The sequence below is a fragment of the Pectinophora gossypiella genome, chromosome Z (assembly GCF_024362695.1).
Source record: "Pectinophora gossypiella chromosome Z, ilPecGoss1.1, whole genome shotgun sequence".
In the NCBI taxonomy this organism is placed as follows: Eukaryota; Metazoa; Arthropoda; class Insecta; order Lepidoptera; family Gelechiidae; genus Pectinophora; species Pectinophora gossypiella.
This window is the reverse complement of record NC_065433.1, coordinates 8078991-8098736: the sequence shown is the minus strand read 5'-3', so window position 1 is coordinate 8098736 and position 19746 is coordinate 8078991. Positions and strand designations below refer to the sequence as shown.

The window sequence follows — 19746 nt, the reverse complement described above, 5'->3', positions numbered from 1 at the left end:
ATTAATGCTGAATATTCCTGCTTATTTTTCAATATATTACTAATTATATGAAAATTCCAAAGACTTTTGCCTTATTTCTTCTGAGTGATGAGCTACCTGACAGTAAAAATAAATGTTTTTACTTATTTAGAAAGGTCACATATTATATCAGGCACGTTAAAGTATTGACTGTATTTATCCAGGATGAGAGGACATCTGACCATGCATGGAATATCTCGCTGAATATTTTCGAGGTACTTATGTACTTAGAGATTTAATAACAAATTCAATAATTTGTAAATTAATGAATCTGCCCATTTTTTATACTTACTTCACATACAACATCAGTAAAGTACTTTTTAATTGTCTAATCTTATGTAAAAATATTAAACACATTTTGTGTCATGTCACTTTAAGGATTCCACAAGCTTCCTCCATAAAAAAATATAGGTGGATGACGACGCGGGTGGTGGCGTGACAGCCCGAAGGATCCGCCACTCACTGACAAGAAGATCTCTCGAATCAGTCGCAGGTACAAACGAACCACTCGCTATTGACCCCTGACTACGCATTTAACCTGTCTCTTTACTGAGTAAATAAGCTGGATCGACAGCTCCAAGAATCTGGTCGATGGATTCATTCATTGTTGCGTACGACCAACTCTGGTGCTTAAAAGACACTTGATTTTTTTAGTTTTCCTCGGTATGTGAGGTTTGAATCGAGGTCTGAGTGCCAGCACTTGATTGAGGCGAGACCGCTTCTCGAACTCATAAAGTTTGTATCGAGACACTTGTCATTTTATGTGTACCTAGTCTATTTATACTATGAACTTACTAAAGCTGTATATTTATAAGTGTTCCGTCTACATCCTAAACCACAATAATTTCATTTCAGTTTTTCTTGTTGTCGGTAGATGTACAGTCCGACACAAAATACATTACTACTTACCTATTTATATAGGTACTTACTTACTTACTTTGGTTTATTCCTGACCAACCATAATGTTAAAATTACTTACTATCTACATAATTTCAGTAAATATAACTAGTAGATACTAAGTATTCTTTCACTGTCTTCATAAAATCTAGGCGTTTTACCTATACATAATAATTGGGTAGTTTACTAGGTCAAAGATAAGTTATGAATTTCTGATTAATACTTAATAAATAAAGACAATTTATAAGTTAAGTAAATAGAAAAAAGGAAAAACCTTTCCTTTAAAAAGGAAAATTCCTTTCCTTTAAATTGTCTTTATTTATTAAGTATTAATCAGAAATTCATAACTTATCTTTGACCTAGTCTTTAGTCTTTTTTCTATTTAACTTATTTGTGAATTTTAATAAAGAATCATGCAAGTAACAATAAGTGCGACATTTTATCACGTTCTTCTATGACGTCATGGGTTGCTTTTTCATACAAATTCCATAGTAATTTCGTGTTTTAACTTTAGTAAAAAGTAACTGATTTGACTAGTTGGAAACAAGCCTATTATAGAGTACCATGCCCATACTATAATTTCCGCAAAAAGAAACCTGGATATCAACCATTAGTCTTTTACTGCTGACTAAGTAAGTACACACATCTAGTGATATAAATAACGATAATATTTTTCTTGTTGATACGAGAGATGAGTCGATGAATTTTGTCTCATCGGTACTTACTCAATTTACAGCGTCACCTCTCGTTTGCTCACAATACCACAGACAGACGGATTATGTCTATTCCGTCCTACTTATTTTCTTTTTTGTTGTTGCATGCAATGCAGGACGGACGGTCACGGGGACTGTAACCTGGTACCTGCCAGAGGGCAGTACATACTTTTAAAATATTTCCATTGACATTTATGACCATGCTGATTGCAGTAAAAAGCAGAAATATGTACAATATGCTAGTAAAACAAATTCAAAAAAGTGCTTTGTCATTCCTTCTTATTTAGTTTTGAATTCAAATTTAGAACACAATAAATCTAATAATTTATGAACTTGGAAATGTATTCGGAAATGCCATGATTACCAATAGAAGCAATGATAGTTTTTATCTGATTTTAATTTTAAAGGTATTTTAATGGAAGCTCGGTGAGGTGTGGATACTTAGTTCATCTTGCGATGGATGTAACTCTGACTACCCCAATTGGAGAGTCGTGAGCTTATGTCATGTATTTTAAATAACTATTAAGTATGTATGAAATTATAATTTGTAATTTTTTGAATAAAATAATAGATCTACAATTTCTAGTTGTCGTATTAGTTGCTTCAATACAAAAGACATCAACGAGTGCTTAATTCCCTTCTTCTGATATTTATTATAAGTATTAAATACTTATAGAAAAAAGACGTAGGTACCATGATTTTATCTATTATTTCTCTAGGGGGAACAAATTAGTCGTATTATTTCGAAATACTTGCCCAATTAGACCATATATGTACGTAGGCTGAAAGTTTAGTTTTAATTACAAACAGCGCGTTGTAAATACATATAGATGGATGTTTAAGATATTTATGTAACCACCTTATAAAGTAACCCAGCCCATTTAACTCTCATTTCGCAGTGAAAAGGATTTCCAAATAATAGGCAAAATACAAATAAACATTTATTAAATACATTTATGTACACACAATTACAATAATTAGGTATCACAAAGTCATTAACTAGGATTACTTCGTCTAAGATTTGATTGCTTAAATTAAAATATAGCACAATTTAGTGTACACTTTCAATGATTTCTTTTCTTTGAATAATTATCGGCACACGTTAAAGAAATTCTACACTTCAGACGAATATCTTTAAACTATGCATCAGTATTGGTAAATTACGTATTATCATCAAACTTTACTACTCACGAAGCTCCGCGAAATTATATTAAAAGTCATCTTGTGCTATGCATGAATGCACAACATAAGTTTAAGGGTAAAAAATTAAATATCAACTATGACGCAAGGAGATCCCTCCTTATCACAGGAAAGATAAAAACCTTAGTAAGATCGGCTATTTATCAAATAAATACTTTTGTATGCAGTATCTTACGAATAGTAATGATAAAATTACATCCAATAAAATACACGGCGGTAGTAGAGCTATCGTAGTTTGCAGGAGTAGAAGTAAATAAAAGAGAATAAGGTTGAACCGGCGACAGCGGTTCTCATGCAAAATGGGCGTTAGTGTCTTTATATTTCTCTGGCCAAATAGTTTATGCCATCTGCGGCAAATCTACAATAAGTCACTTCAAAAAGAAATCTATTTCCAACCTCTTTTATTCCGTGGTAAATTATTTACTTCAGTACTTAATTGAAAAATAATATCTATTATTACAAAAATATCTTGTTAATGAAAGCCAATTGTAGTATTAAACGTGATCATCTGCACGAAATCGTCATAGAACCATAACATAAGGTTCGAGTCCATGGAGCGAAAACCAATTACTTACTTTATTGTTATACGCAAGTGGACTTACGCAAATTTTTGAATCGAACACTGCTCAAAACCAACTGACGCATTTTTTACAGAAATTCGTCACTATAACTTAATTATACTCCAGCACTACAGACATATTTACATAGGTATTCGTGTAATACGGGATACTATTCTATTTTAAGTGAATGTGGATATTAAATAAATAATACAGGGTGTTAGTGACATCGTAAAGAAAACTTTAGTAGATGATGCAGACCGATTCTGAGTTGATATCAAGTGGAATTTCTCGGAAAATTCATGAAAATTTAAGTGTTTTTTTTTTTTAATTATTTACTACCATACTTTTTGCGACGTAAACTACCAAAGCCTAATCATCTCCCTCAGTATTCGTTACCATGTCACTAACACTCTGTATAATAATTATGAAGTCCAGCGTGATTGAGATCGAGTTTAAAGGAACACACTGTATTAAAGTTACAACTAAGTGAACAGATATTTCTCAGTTCAACGTAAAACAAAACTTATAAACGATGTGCCACACGATGTTATCGCTCCGATGCGTCGTCGGAAGCTTAAAGTGCCAAGACGTCGCAATAACTCTAAATAAAACGACTTAGCTCCAATGTCGCAACGGAGCGGCAGCACCCCTGTAGCACGTTTCCATCGATTCTTACTTATCATTATGTTTAGGACCAATAAATTAAATTTCCTGTGGGATACTATGCCTACATTATTTTATCGTTTAATACTACTGGCTATATTACTCTACTTAATATAAATGTAACATCCACAGTTTAAATATAACGTTGAATATGGCTATGTATAGTAGGCTATGAAAGATAAATACAAGATTACTTTTGAGAACAGTTTTAGGTATTACTGTATTGGAATGATTTAGTATAAGTTTAATTTACGGACCTCTGCTGATATTACATATGAATAATAAATCTTTAAGTTTAGCAAGCGAAATAAACGAATTATAAGCTTAGTAGGTATTTCTATCTATCTACCTATCTAATATATGTAAAACAAATGGGTCAATAAATTAAAATTTGTAATAATTTTATTGGACAACTTATGTTCAGTGCACACAGAGGCTGTGATTGCCATAAGAGATCCGGGGCGGGACTTGTGAACTCGCTTTTTATAAAAATCACGGACTCCTCTGTGTATATTGAGTTTTTACTTCATCCCACTCTCTTATCTCGATAGGTAGGTAGACATTATGTGGCTTGCTGTAAAATTGTAAGCTGTTCAGAAATATGTAATGTACACTACTGTTATATATTTAACCTGAATTGTACTAGGTGCATATCGTTTTATTTCCACTTGATCGGCAGATAGGTAGCACCATTCTAAAAGTTTTTTTTTTTAAATTGGTTGAACGTTCCACTAATACCTTCCTACTTAGTAAATAATTAGCATAGCGTGGTGGATTTCTGAAAGTGACACCATAACCTTTACTAAATTCCTGTATTTTCAAAAGACACGTTGTACTAAAAATATACGAACAGACTAGAATACTGATGATGTACTAAAATCAATATGGTACCCACTAACTTTGATTTTATTAAGGTACTAATAATATTTATTGTGTTGGAAAAAGATTTCATAAGCAAGATATTTACAAATTTAATTCCATTGTCATTTATTGTTTGAGTTTTAATTTTGCGTTGTCAAATTTTAGGTTTATATTCAAGTGCCATTATAATCTACCATACACCTACTAAACAAGTTTAACTATGTATATTTAAGTAAAGCAGTATGATGACTGTCCACTGAATATCCAACAATCCGCATTGTCTGGACATTCATTAAATTGTATCTTAAAATATATTGGACTTTTGTTTTTATACTCATTCACAACTTAACTTAAGATAGTCAGTAGACGTACATTTTATTAAAATTATATACAAATCATAAATCCGAATTAAACATCTGTAATATAATAATACTGAAGCATATTTATTTATAAGTATCGTTATCAGTAGTCTAAAAAGAAAATTTAACTTTTGTAAATCAATACAGCCAGTTAAAATTTGTTTCGAAACAATTCGAAAATCTTCCTGTAGAACAATATTAAAATATATTGAATACAGCAATAAAATGTACACCCATTATCTTACAATAATGACTATTATATTATATCGACAATAGGTGTCCGATAAAACATCATTACGTCTACAGACAGTTATATATAGTTTAAAGGTATGTTTGTGTCGTTATTTAATCCGTGTGATGTCCCGATATCAGTAAACTCCTGGAGGGCTATTAACGGACCTAAACCCAGCGCATACTTCGCAACAATGTTCGTAAGCGCAACAGTTGAAGTCACTATGGCGTCCACACTAAACTTAGCAGCATTGTACCTGCCTATCTCATTACTGAGAACAATTCTTGTATCCCCTGCAGTCCGCCTCTCGCTGTCTTCTCATACGTTCACACCTAGGACAATAGAAAATAAAATTACTAAAATCCCTTACTTAAACGGTTTAAAACTATAATATTGTGTGTATCTGATGTAAGATGGCAGTATACAAAAGAGACTGCCAACAATATAATTTGCGTACGAAAATAAAAAGATTTATTGAAGATCTAAAAAGGTGTAATTATTTGTCAACCTAACGCACTGTTTACTGTACATTTTCGACACGAACATCGCGATGAGTCTACCAAAACCTTTTGGAAAATATAACTCGATGAAAGTTAAAATTATGTCTTCGTCGAAAATGTATACAGAGGCAAAAATCTATAGATTCACAAATAAAAACATTTAAATAAAAGGTAATTTATTTCATTAATATGCCTGAAAATACTAGCATAAACAAAGGAGTATATGCAAATAAATGCATTGTAAGTTTAATACCGTAAACTTTGATATTTCCGTTTGATATTTTTATTTTATACACTCTAAAAAAAATAACGCTTATTACCTACGACATTCTTTTAATTTCTACGAGCTTCATCATCTCTCTGGCGTTTTCCATCCCGTGTTCACAGGGTCCGCTTAACTAACCTGAAGATGTGATAGATCCGGTTTTTCACAGAAGCGACTACGACGGCTCTGGTCTTCCAACCCGAAGGGAAAACCAGCCCTATACAGGTTAGGTCACATACCTCCGAAACGTATTTTCGGGAATGTGGCTTTCCTCACGACGTTCCTCTATAAACCGTTTTTACCTACTTCAACTAAGTAAATTTAAGTAAGTATGCTGCACCGACAAGAGCGTGGCTCTTAAATTGATGATGATGTAATACTTAGTATGTTGTAGTGCATAAGTATATCTGTCTGTCAGTTTCATCGCATTGATGTTTAATATTTTACAGTTTTTATAGTTTTGTCGTCTTTTGAACCTTTTAACCTAATCGTAAGCTCATGACAACACATTTAAGTGCCCAATCGGACTAGTCAGAGGCACATTAACCTCAAGAGGAATCCAATCGAAGTAATGTTATTCACAAACATTTAAAAATATGCTGAATCATTTAATATAATATTTCTCGTATTTACTTTATTCACCGTCAATCCCTAACCAGAGATAATCCAAGCGGCTGAAAAATTCTGTCCATGGCGACAGAAAATGTAAACAGGATTAACGGATTCCTAATAGCTTTTAATCTGATATCCAAAATTAAAATGAAATATAGACCTATACTTTCCTTTATTTGGATTGGATGCTATGTGATAATTAGGTATATATTTCTTTCACAATGTGAAGACGTGAAGAATATATTTAATTTCTTACTTCCTTAATTAATTTAGTATGTAATTAACATTAGATAATTTGTTTTCTGTAACAAAGACGGTACCTACCACTTTAGCAGACCTATAAAATCTTCCCGTAGATTTATATTCACTGAACAATTAAGTACCAATTGAAAACAAAATTTCAAAATTAAAAAAAAAAATCTTTTCATAGTACACTTTATTTTGATTTTGTGTATGTGTCGTCTCGTGTTATAACTTATGTATTTGACTTGTTTACTTTCGTGTTTCGTTTCGTGTTACTATAAAAACCGGCTAAGTGCGGGTCGGTCCATGCGCATTATAGGGTTCCGTAGTTGATTATCACAATAATTATCTATGCGGTAGGAGAGGCCTTCTTTCAATACTAACTAAGAATAGTTAAGTTTAAGGTTTAACGGCTAATAACATCTAAAAACGGGTCATACGACGGTGGTAACTGAAGGAGTTAAAAATCCAACTTCACAAAGAAAGTTTGAAATAATAATATCTAAGTTATAATATATTTTTGAGTAACACGACGTGTGTGATCACGAGCATTAACTCGTCTTATTTTGAGTGAAAACGCGTTTTTTCTCGTTTAAAACTAGAACTTGGATGTGGCTCTCGCTGACCGCTGAAAAATCTAGCATTAACAAAGGCCTCTTTAGCAAAAACTAGTTTTACACTACGAATAAATAATAGGTAATTCATCGTAATAAATAATCATTTATTCGTAGGTTTTAAATAAGGAATCGCGTTTCAAGTAATAAGTAACTAAATGTCAAATAGGTATGTCAACGCAACAAGGTTCTAAACCATAATGTGTTACTATGTAGTTCTAAACCGTATACGTGATAGCGATTACGGGCAAGCGGTTGTTACAAAGTTTGATAGCCAGAGTCACTTAAAGTAATAGCTACAACTTTTATATAAAAACATACAACATAAGTTGGTCAACTACGCTGACTTGTAAAGCTTACTCAGCTGTGATTATTTTTTTACTGATTTTACGTGAAAAAGTGAAAAAAGAAATCAAAAGCTTTAGATTTACGGGGGGAGGAAACTTAACTCTAAATTATCACCTTAAAAATTATCCCTGAATAGAAAAATGGTTTTCGACGAAAACCTGCCTAACAGCACATGACGAGAAAATCAATTCATACCCACATTACGAGTAGAGAATGTACACTAAAACAATGAGCAAGATCTTTCTAACAATTTGGCAGTATCATTATGATTATATAGCAAGCTATAAACTGGAATCTAATCAGTTTATTGCTTATTATCTAAATAAGTAATTACGTTTCCGTACTAACTTATTGTTCTAGGTAGTTGTTATAAATTTACTTAATGTTGCACAATGGAGCGTCATTTATAAGAAAGAAAAATACTTACATTTAATTTGTAAATTTTTTAGCTATGGAGTTTTTTTTTTGTTAACAGTACCTATGTCCCTGGCCTGGCACATAGATAAATTAAGCAGTCAGTTTTATACATGAATGTTATTTAAATCATAACATAATGATAAGCTGAAAATGTGTACGAAGCTTATTGTTATTTTGTACGTTGGCTAAAATGTCTCGTAAAAAACTCGTGTTCGCGGATCCACAAATTCAAGATCACAAGGAAACAAGAATAGGTAATTTTGGGTTCTCTTTTTTTATTTAACTTGAAAAGCTGTGCAATTCAGTCTCAATCAGCCATATCGAATAGTCGATTTTAATATCGTTTTTAAGATATGGTCAACTTAAGTTGGCTATTTCATGAAATATGACCATTTCATGGCGACGAATGTGACGGTGTTGACTTTTTTAAAATTTAAAAAAATTATTGGACTTCGTATTAATGTTTCAAAACATAATGAGGAACCTACCAGGCTACGTTCACCAAAAACAATTTAGATGGCGTTGTTCAGTTTAAACGTGATAATTACGTATTTTCTCATTACTCGGATACAAAAAAAGCTCCAAAATACAATTTAGTGGTATACAAAAATAATTGTTGTTTAATATTTGGATCACATTATGTATAGAATTATGTACAACGTTTAAGACAACAGGCCTGAGGGTGCTCAGTTGGGCGCGAACCTCGGTTCAGGGCGTCGTCTGAGAGGGAAAATAATTAAAAGAATTAATCGTGGGTCGATAGCGATAAGCGCTGATTGGGGGAAATCGTCGACCACGCCGGCGGGGTCGGTATCGGGGTAACTCAACGCTCGGCACCAATTCGTATCGGGCGCCGAACTCACCCCTTCTGGGTCTTAAATGACCCTAAGCCGCTAAGGAGTAAAGGGGAGAGCGCGGTCTATCTCGCTCGCACCTAAGCGTTTTGTTTTTTACTTTTATTTGTCGTGACTTATTGTAGATTTGCCTCAGATGGCATTAACTACTTGGCCGAAAAAATGGGGACCGCTGAAGGCTCTCACCCGGTACAACATTCAAGACAACAAGCCTGAGGGTGCCGAGTAGGGCGCGAACCTCGGCTCAGGTCGTCGTCTGAGAGGCAGGCACACGGTAAAATGAGATTTTTGTATGGAGTGTCCAGGGTGTGGCAGCGGGCAGCTTTTAGTCAACACATGTTTACATTAACAGGGTTAAGTGAAGTATACCCATAACAAACGAAATATAAATATGGGTTTCATTCAACTCAGGTACTGAAACTTTTATTTTTTTACTAATAGGACAATTTTGTATCAAATTAGATACTCTTCTAAAGCAGATTAAATTATAAGGAAAAGGTTTTTGTATGATGTTTTGAATATGCAATACCTAGGGCATAGACCGACTAACTACGAGTAGGCGAAATTATTTCAATGCTATAGGTTTCTAACAAATTTTAAAATAGACAAGTTTATCTACCTGCATGTTTCATTAAATTTGGCAACTTGTAACCTACCGGCATTTATAGCTGCGGCCAAGAAGGAGTCAAACCAACAATAAGTCTCATGAAATAAAATATAAGTACTAACCTACTTTTACCAAGTTAACAGTCATGAGCAATAACATGTACCCACTTTAGACCCCTGTCGCACTATCATATTTGACATTAAAAGAGGCTTATGGTTTAATATTTGTCAGAAAAGTTAGTGTGACATGGTTGCAAAGTGTATACATATTAGTACTCGTGACCGCACTTATAAGACTGGCTGATTTGTAGATAATGAGGACCCCAAAATATGACTGAACCATTTTTTTTAATTCACGAATGTTTTAAAATAGGTACCTAAGTAAGTCTTTTTTGTGACTATAAAAATATCTATCTATGTAACTGCAAAAAATTTCGCTTAAATAAATAGCATTTTCATCGTCAATTTCTCGGATTTGGTCGTCAGTAACACCTTCCTACATATTGCTTCATAATTATTTTATATTTAATTATTTACGTACACATACATAAACTCACGCCTATTTCCCACCGGGGTAAGCAGAGACTATGGAACTATGGACTATTTACGCTACTTACTAGTAAAATATTTAAAAAAATACCTAAACAGGTTACGAATGCTAAAGCTGACATGAGAGTAGTGGAAAGTAAAGCTAATGTCAGTATAGATACTTAAGTCCCACTGTATTCTGCATACACTTCTGCTTATGGTCCTCCTTCTTCCACATTACTCCAAATCAAGATACAGACGGAAAAAGTCGTATCTTTAAACAAAACCCGAAACACTGGAAAATATAATAAAAGTTCTATTTTGGGTTGTTGTAAGCATATATTAATTTTGTTCTACCAACTGAACCGAGCCGAAAAAACGATAATCCGAAATCATTTGATTGTAAGCAGCACTAGCCTGTCAATTTTGTCGTAAATATATTAAAAATCGATTTTAGACCTGCAAAAAATTTGCTAAAATAACCCGACCGCCCGCATGGCACGCCACACCATACGTAATGTATTGAAAACGCTTGTGTATAGTTTAAACAAAAGCTGTTCTTTACTTTGTGTTAGACTACACTTGGTCACCAGATGGTCAACTCAGAGCTTGACATACACTAAACAGACAACCAAACCAAACGGTTTATCACGTCTAACTTTACACAATTTTGGAATACTTAACTAATTGTTTATTAAATTTTGATGATTTTAATCAATGAAGTTCAGTTGAACTAATACGCAGATGATAAATAGTGCAACTATTGACAAAAATACACCTACCATTTCTATTGCATAATTTTATATTATTATTACGTTCGAGTTATAAATATTTCTAGAAACGTGTATATATATAATAGGTGATTATCTAAGTTTGGTAGTGTGTTACATTAAATGTTCAATGAGGCACTGTAAAGAGAACTTATATATGTATAAATGATTACCCTTTTTTTACACCCAGGCATAATTACATCTTCCACCCATTATTATTCTGGTCAAAATAAAGAGAAGCAATATAGGTATAAGGAATATAATTCTATACATAATGTGATCCAAATATGAAGCAACCATTTTTATATATGCTTCTGCCATTACATTATATTTTTGAATAATTATGTACCCTAGTAATGAGAAAATAGGTGATTATCACGTTAAATGTTAGATTCGACAGCGCTATTTATATTATTTTTGGGGAACGTAGCTTGGACAGTTCCTCATTAACTACAGCACTTAATTGGCCGGACCTATTACACCTATCTAATAAATACCTAATGCTTTACTTAAGCATTGTTTGATAAATACTCAAATTACTTATGCCAACAAAACCAAAACATGTGTTGGTATCTACTACCTACGTAGACTTTATTCATACCAGTCAATACACTGGCGTACAAATGTAAAAGTGTACAAGAACGTAAAAATTTTTAAAAGAACATTATGAAAGTGTCGTTGAAAATGAAAGATGTGGTAGGTGTCAAATATTAGGTACCTCTACGATAAACTAAATAATACCTATTGAATATTGACAATGTTTGTTTCGGAACGGCTGCACACTTTTGCATGCATCCTTACGTACCTGTACCTATTTAAAGAATGCATGAAGTTGGCCTAAACCTAAACTTTCACTCCTAATCAAAAGACATTTTTTAATAAGGATCTATTGAGTAAGTGTAGCTTCTGATAAGGATTGGCTATAGCGTCGCAGGCGACGTGCGGCGACGGCTACGGCGGCGTTGCGCCGACGCCGGCACGCTAGCGGCAGCGTTATTCACGCGCACCTCGCACCCGCCGGCAACTATCAGAGGCCCAACACATGTTAATATCGACGTACCTACAGATCAGACGCTGCGAGAGGCGGCAGGGTCGGCCACCGATCTGTAAACAGTTGTTATCGACGCGCCGCCACTTGCCTCCGCGGCAACTCCGGCTACTGCGCTATATTTATCCGCTCTGGAACTGACGCGCGCGGCTAAATCCGTTCGGCGCCGTACTGTGCCGGCCTCCTGCAACCACAACCACGTCACCAAGTGCCCCGATGCACCGATACCGTCCACCCCCCGGCCGCAGGGATGGAACACGCAACTCGCATAGCATATTTCGCCAGCGCATACACTGTTAATACTCGCACAGCAAATAACAAGTGGAAAAAGAAGCTTACCTGGGGGCAGTGTCTCAGTAAGACTTGTGGGCTGGAGCGGGCGCGGCGGCGACGCAGGCTTGGTGGTGGTAGTAAGATGGCGCGGGCGTGCGATAGTGGTGGTGCGGCGGGGGTGAGGCCCGATACGCGTCGGTGGGCGGAGAGCCGCCGCGGAAGCCGGCCAGCTGGCAGCTCGGCGGCTCGAACAGGTCGCGGAACGCGGGCGGCAGCTGCTCGGCCGGCGGCTCCGGCGCCGTGTACCAGCCCGATGTGGCTGCGCGGAACTCCTCCGCGGCTAGCGAATACGGCTGTGGGGAGCAGTATACGGCTGACGGTGGCAATCGAGGCTCACTAAAGTCATCGAGAGCGTCTGCCGGCTTGTCGTAGCGCGCACAGTCTGCGCCCGGCTCGCGCTTGGGCCGACACTCGAAGATGCGCGGCTTCACGTCCGGCTTGACGTCGCGCGGCTGCCCCAGCGCATCAGCCGCGCTCAATGCCTCCTGAGCCGCCAGCGCCTCCTGCGCCTGCTGCAGCTGATGCTGCCGTTTCAGGGCCTCCTCCTTTTCCTTCAGAGCGTCTTTCTTCTTGAAGCGACGCCGCCGCCTCAAGTACGAACCGTTATCAAACATATTGTACGAATCAGGATCAAGCGTCCAATAGCTGCCTTTTCCTGGTTTTTTATCGTCTCGCGCCACTTTCACGAAACACTCGTTGAGACTTAAATTATGTCTGATTGAATTCTGCCAGCCTTGTTTGTTCTCTCTATAATAAGGAAATCGCTCCATTATAAACTGATAGATGCCGTTTAATGTAATGCGGCGGTCTGGTGCATTTTGAATAGCCATCGCAATGAGTGCTATATAGGAATAGGGCGGCTTCACCATGTCCTTGGGGGCGCCGACGTGCTGTTGGTGCGGGTGCAGGTAGGGCGCCCCATAGCCATACCGGTACTGCTCATAGGCATAGGGCGTGACGCTGGCGGAGTACCCTCCGGCAGCTCCTCCGCGGTACGCGTACGGGCTCTGCTCGCCGAACAACGCGTGCATGATGCCGGACTACGCTCACTGACAAAACATGTTCCGATCGCGAGCCCGAATCCCTCGACACGTTGCTCCCACGGCAACAAAACGACGACTGACAGATTTTGTTTAGATTCACAACAAGAGACGTTTACATAGCGGACGCTAAACGAGAAGCGAATGAGCAGTGTCGTGGGCGCTCCAGCGGCACAACGCGGCGCGCGGGCTCCGCCCCCCTGCGGCATCTCTGTCGCTCCGCGCGGGCGCAGCTGCAGGCATCCCGCTCGCACCGGGCGCCGCGCGGAGGGCAGCACGCCCAGCCGGCCGGGGCGGCGCCAGGGCGCCCTGCCACAGCCCTCGCCCTGGGACATTCCTCGCCCCAGCGTCACACCATTGTCTCGCACAACTGTCGTTTCGAGCCGCCATAAAGTCGAAGCACAAGGTAGAACCCCACTGCAAAGTAATACATATTATTAAACTGTCAATCACACTTCAGGGATGGCAACAGTAGGTACTCGTTGTTTAGACAGCCAGCTACTCAAAGACTCGAATAATTTGACAATAGTAAGCATGTGTAGCGTACTCGTACGCTACACATGCTTTGAAAACATTTTAATATTCTCATATTCATAATTATAGGTATATTATAGGAAATGAGATTAAATTTTTGCTCACCTACCATCTCTAACACCTACCTGCTGCGTTGGATAAAATGACGCGAGATAAGGATTAATATTACAAAGGTTCCACGAAACAATTTATTGACACAATGTTTCGGCACCACTGCGACGATGTCATCGAATATACAACGGTCCCGTTCATTTATCATACTAATTATCAACATGAGACGGAAGTCGTAGCTTTAGTGTTGACTTGGGCAATGCGTGCGACGACGTTTGTTTGTCTAGCTAGTAACAGGACAAAAAATGGGATGACCCGGATAAGCGAGAGATCGTTATAAAATCGGTGCTCTAGGCTGCAGATTAGCACATTTCCGTTCTTTGTAAGTAATAAGTAAGTACGAATCTTTTACGGAGCAGTTTTTTTGTAGATAAAATAACGTGAATTGCCGTAACATGACTAAAATATAAAATACGGTTATCTAGCTTGCGTATAGTATTGACATTCTACTTTTCATTAATGTCATACCAGTCGTCAATAGAAAATATATATTTCAAATTCCAGATGTAGGTATAATAATATCTTATAAGATCTAAGAATTAAATTTTCAAATTCATATTTTTAAACCACATGGACATGCATGACATCTACAGACAGACAGACAGACAAGTCATCTGTCGGGGTGCAGGGTGGACAGAACCACAAGTTACCTGAAAACAATATAATTTTGAAGCTCAAACATATTTAATATATTATGTGCCTACTGCTTGCGTCGTCTAGTTGTGAGCCCTTAGGGCCCTTAGGGCTTAAATCGCTAAAAACTCGCCGGACAAATCGCTAGTGTGAACAAGCACTTAACTCTTGCGAGATCTCCAATCGTTAAACTGATACCTAGGTAGGTAATAGGGTAGTTTCCAACTAGTCTAACTAATTACTTTTTACTAAACATCAAAACACGAAATTAAAAATGCAACAGTTAAATAAGTAGGTAAATCAAGAATGTTGGTTCATTTTGCTCTTTTTAACAAAACAGTGTTTTAACAAAGTCATAGGGGCCTCATCTTTCTTATTTACCAAACCCACAGGCGAGAAGATATACTGTTACATACCATAACATAAGCAGCCTATAAGTATACGTCCCACTGCTGGGCGCAGGCGTCCCCTCAATCAACCGAAGGGGGTATGGAGCATACTCCACCACGCTGCTCCACTGCGGGTTGGTGGATGTGTTAATACGACTAATAGCTGGGACCAACGGCTTAACATGCCCTTCGAAGCACGGAATCAACTTACTATCTCGTACAGTCGGGTAATTCGACAATGTCCGAACCCGGATCTCCAGATCGTGAGCCTAACGTTCTAACCACAAGACCACGGAGGCTATTACCGTAGATTATTCTACCGTAGACAATAATGATAAACAAAGTCAGTTCGACTGATTACATTCCTCGGACCTCCTACCCCAGGGGAGTAAGCTAAGTTGTAAAAACATTTCGATAACGAATTGGTAAGATACCCTTACGTCAACATCGATTCGTGCTACACAAGTTGATCGAAACGTTATATTGCAACTTTGCTAACTGGTATCTTACTTACCTAGACATATACATTGTGTAACGCTCACCCAAATAATATGAAACATAATAAGCCGGACAAACTTGAAAACGACCGCTAATTTAAATTTAAATGTTGGTTAGATACGTCGACATGCGCCCGTGAGCCCCAATGGTGTTCGCAGAGCCACAATTGATACTAAGTCCTAATATAGACATGTGTGATGAACCTTAGGGTGACAAGTGATCGGCCCATCGCGTTAATGGTCGATTATGATCAAAGAACACAATCTCATTTTACGAGGGACATGCGCTGGAAGATAATGAGTAGCTGAACGCTTTCTACTAATGTTTTTTTGTATGCCCTAGTCACAGAATAAGGAATAGGTACGTAGTACCTAGAGTAACCGTTCTATACCTACGTCCGTCCCCGATTATAGTTTAAAGTGAAGGCTGCACGCGGACTGTTGTTTTTATATTTTATAATTTTAGTTTATATGTTCGAATTTTGAAATTGAACACCGATGTTCTTTCGTCTGATTCGAATATTTGATCTCACAGTAATTGCGCGCGCTGAAAAACAGCGCCATCTATATGTAGTCGTCTCTTCCAACAAAACTGCTTCTACTACTGCCACCTACCGGAATATATGCTAAGTTTTATTTCTGTGGTTATACTTGATAGATACTAATTAAAAATATTAATTCTTCATAGAATCTTATCTATTTGGCGTATTTAGTAACTAGAAAGTTAGGATTTGTGTTAAGGGTGTCGGGACCCTAGCCAGTTTTAATCCGTTACCCAGATGGCGTACGTATAGCGCATTCAGTGTAAAACATAAATAAATTAGTCTTTCTCTCAATTCCCATTATTTCTGAATACCATATATTCATTTTATTTATGCCACAAGTGGTAAAATAATAATGTATTTACTTTCAATTATTGATGAAATCTACGACAAAAATGGACATAAATAATAATTTCGATCACCAAATGGTGTGGCTACACATACCTATCTATTGAAGCCGGAACGTATATACCGAGGGTCCCAACACCCTCAACAAATTTTTGTGATCCCTGGTTTGGTTAGGACGTCTCAAGCTGATCACCTGATTTTCCGAAAGTAAGATGATCCATGCTTCTAAAAGCACGTTAAGCCGTTGGTCCCAGTAAATACTTACTGATGTAAGTAAGGAGTTGGTAAATGAGCCATGTCAGGGGGCTTTGGTGGAACAATATAACCCTGACATCAGGGTTGATGAGGTTGGTAATCCACCTCACACACAACCCACACAATAGAAGAATTATTCCACTTTACATTTTTCTATAGCAATATTTGTTTGCATTTTAGAAATCTACTCAGTTGCTCATTTTTACAAGGAGTAAAACATAAAGCAAACAAAGTTCAACTATCTAGGTGACTTTATTTTTTCCGATTCTTTGATCAATTTATCATAATCTTCTTTGACTTTCTTGCATTCACTTTGTAGATCTTCGAACTGGCTCTGGAAATACAAAGAAGATGCAAAGCATTAGCAGTTGAAAATGTAGAATACAGGGAACATGATAATTATGTTAACAAACTGCATATCAATACAAAAAAGTGTTTTATACATTGATTGAATTAATTTAGCATTTATCAACAGCTAGTTATATGTGTTAATTTTAAAAAACTGGCATCTTGTTATTGAAACTGGCTGAAGTATAGTAATTAAAACTTTTTTACTTTGTGATATTTATTTTGTAAAAGTAATTTTGAATGAGGATTTGTATGTATTGCTGTAAATATTGTGTAGGTACATTACTAACTGAATTACAGGCAGATTATAAAATGATGGTGCATAGTGGCAAGTAGTAAAAAATAAATGATTTAATAATATGGATATCACATGGTTTTCAGGATTTTCCCAGTTAAACGCAATAGGCTCGCCCAAGCAACGAGTAGGTGTATTACTAAATACACCTCTGCCCAACTCTTTGGGGATGCTGGTGTGCTATGTTTTTGTTTTATAGATTATTACCTGGCATATAGAAGACTGTTGTTTCATAGCAATGCAGTTCTCCATAACATCTTTGAACCGTGCCTTGTCAGCCTCATGAGTCTTCTGTGTCTCTGTCAGCAACTTGTCCAAACGATTTTTGTAATCAGTTACCACTGCAAACATTATGTAAGTTTTTATATACATACATACACAAACAGCCTATATACATCCCACAGCTGGGCATAGGTTTCCCCTCAATCAACTAGAGGGGGTATGGAGCATACTCCACTATGCTGCTCTAATGCGGGTTGGTGAGGTGTGGTTTTTATTTTTAAAGAAACATTGAATATAAAAACAAAAATAGTAATATAGTTTGTCAATTAATTTGTCTCTCACATGACTATGATACTAAAATAACTGTTTAAAGAAAGTCTACAAAACACATTTTATTTACATTTTCTTTGCACAATTCAGTGGACCATGACATACTGAAAGAATAATCATTTGACATTAATAAACCAACTTAAACAAGATGAAAACACTTTACCATTTAATTGATACTTCACAGACTTCAACTCAGAGGAACATCTTTCACCTGACCACAAAGCACTTTTGTGATTTTCTTGCAAGTGGTTTAAGTACAGATAGACTACACTTACTATCAATGTTACGATTATAAAAATGATAAACAATTTCTCTTTGGGTTTGTTCATTGTTCACACTATAATTAATTTCTTAGAAAATCCGCAAATTATGACAGTCGGTGCCCTCAAGGCATAATCCTGTTAAATGTACCAATTTCTTATAAAAATATCTGATAAAATGAATATTGTTTTGTCATTAATAAACAAGTAGGTAACAACTTTGTTTCTGTATAGCGCTTTCACTGAGTACTCTACAGTAGTTAAAAAGGTAATCTCATTTTAATGCAACTAAAATTAATACCTAAGTAACTAGACGTTAACACGGATATGAAATTATAATAACTTATGCTCTATTTACTAAAACAAAAACTAATCTAGGTATTTTTAAAAGAAAAATCAAATCACAAATCGATTTTTTTTTTTTTTTTGTTTTGGTTTTCCCCGAAGGGTAAGGCAAAGGGAACTATGCCCATACAGCCATGTCTGACGTATTTTTTTTCTTGATGATTAATGAAATGATGAAAGGTGATGATGATGAAACCTAAGCCCCCACCCTCGGAGTAGACTCCTACTCCGAACCCCAAACGAATTAACTCAAAAGTCCGCATAAACTTTTGAGTTATGAAGCGGCTTCCCGGCACGAAGCGAAAATAGGCAGATACACTTTGTTCATTGAATACTCCAATATAATAACACTCGCGAATGTCTTCCGACTAACTTAATGCGATCATTAACCACAAAACACCACTTCGTATTAATTATTTAGATTACACAATGAAGAAAGCAACTGTCCCGTTCCCGTTTCCCGCCGAAAAGCCAATCACAAATCGAATGAATGAAAAATACATCTGTTCTGTTCCGGCTGTCAATGTCAGTCTGAAAAGGGCGGGAAACGCCGTGTTCAGAGGACGTAGTTTTCAGCGCTAAAATTTTAAAATTATTATTTTCGCGATAAGGATTGGTTTTTCTTAGTATAATTTGTATATATCTTATAACTTACTTGTATAGTTTATTATTTAAAAGTGTAGTTAGCTGTATTCACATCGGTAAGTCTTTTAATTTTTTTTGGCGCCATGGGCGATCCGCCCGACGACCCAGGGGGCACGATTCCCCCTGAAAGGTCTCAACAAGAAAATTTCACTAAACCTACTAGCATGGACATATTAATAGATGTGCTGGAGTCATCAATGGACACTGATTGCTCTACTTCGGCACCGACTTCTAATAAAAGTCGCAAACGAGCTACTCCACGTCGCGTTTGTAGTACTTGCCACAAGAAAAAAAGACGACAAGGAAAGGAA

The 19746-nt window shown here is 36.8% G+C and overlaps 2 protein-coding genes across 3 annotated transcripts; both read right to left on the bottom strand.

Moving 5' to 3' along the window:
• Positions 1-2597: 2597 nt before the first annotated feature.
• LOC126380524 (fork head domain-containing protein crocodile-like) lies at positions 2598-13725 on the bottom strand. The gene is made up of 2 exons (XM_050029992.1): positions 12648-13725; positions 2598-5835 (listed from the first exon to the last, which is right to left on the bottom strand). The coding sequence occupies exon 1, from the start codon at positions 13670-13672 to the stop codon at positions 12662-12664; it is 1011 nt and encodes a 336-aa protein (XP_049885949.1). The 5' UTR covers positions 13673-13725; the 3' UTR covers positions 2598-5835; positions 12648-12661.
• Positions 13726-17223: 3498 nt separating this feature from the next.
• On the bottom strand, positions 17224-19241 carry LOC126380536 (uncharacterized). 2 transcript variants are annotated; one of them, XM_050030010.1, is made up of 4 exons: positions 18747-19241; positions 18349-18583; positions 17841-17974; positions 17224-17324 (listed from the first exon to the last, which is right to left on the bottom strand). In XM_050030010.1, exons 2-4 carry the CDS (start codon positions 18512-18514, stop codon positions 17229-17231), a joined length of 396 nt encoding a protein of 131 aa, XP_049885967.1. In that variant the 5' UTR covers positions 18515-18583; positions 18747-19241; the 3' UTR covers positions 17224-17228. The 2 variants fall into 2 exon arrangements, with proteins under 2 accessions (XP_049885967.1, XP_049885966.1); XM_050030009.1 differs by having other exon boundaries at positions 18349-19241.
• Between the last annotated feature and the right edge of the window lie 505 nt (positions 19242-19746).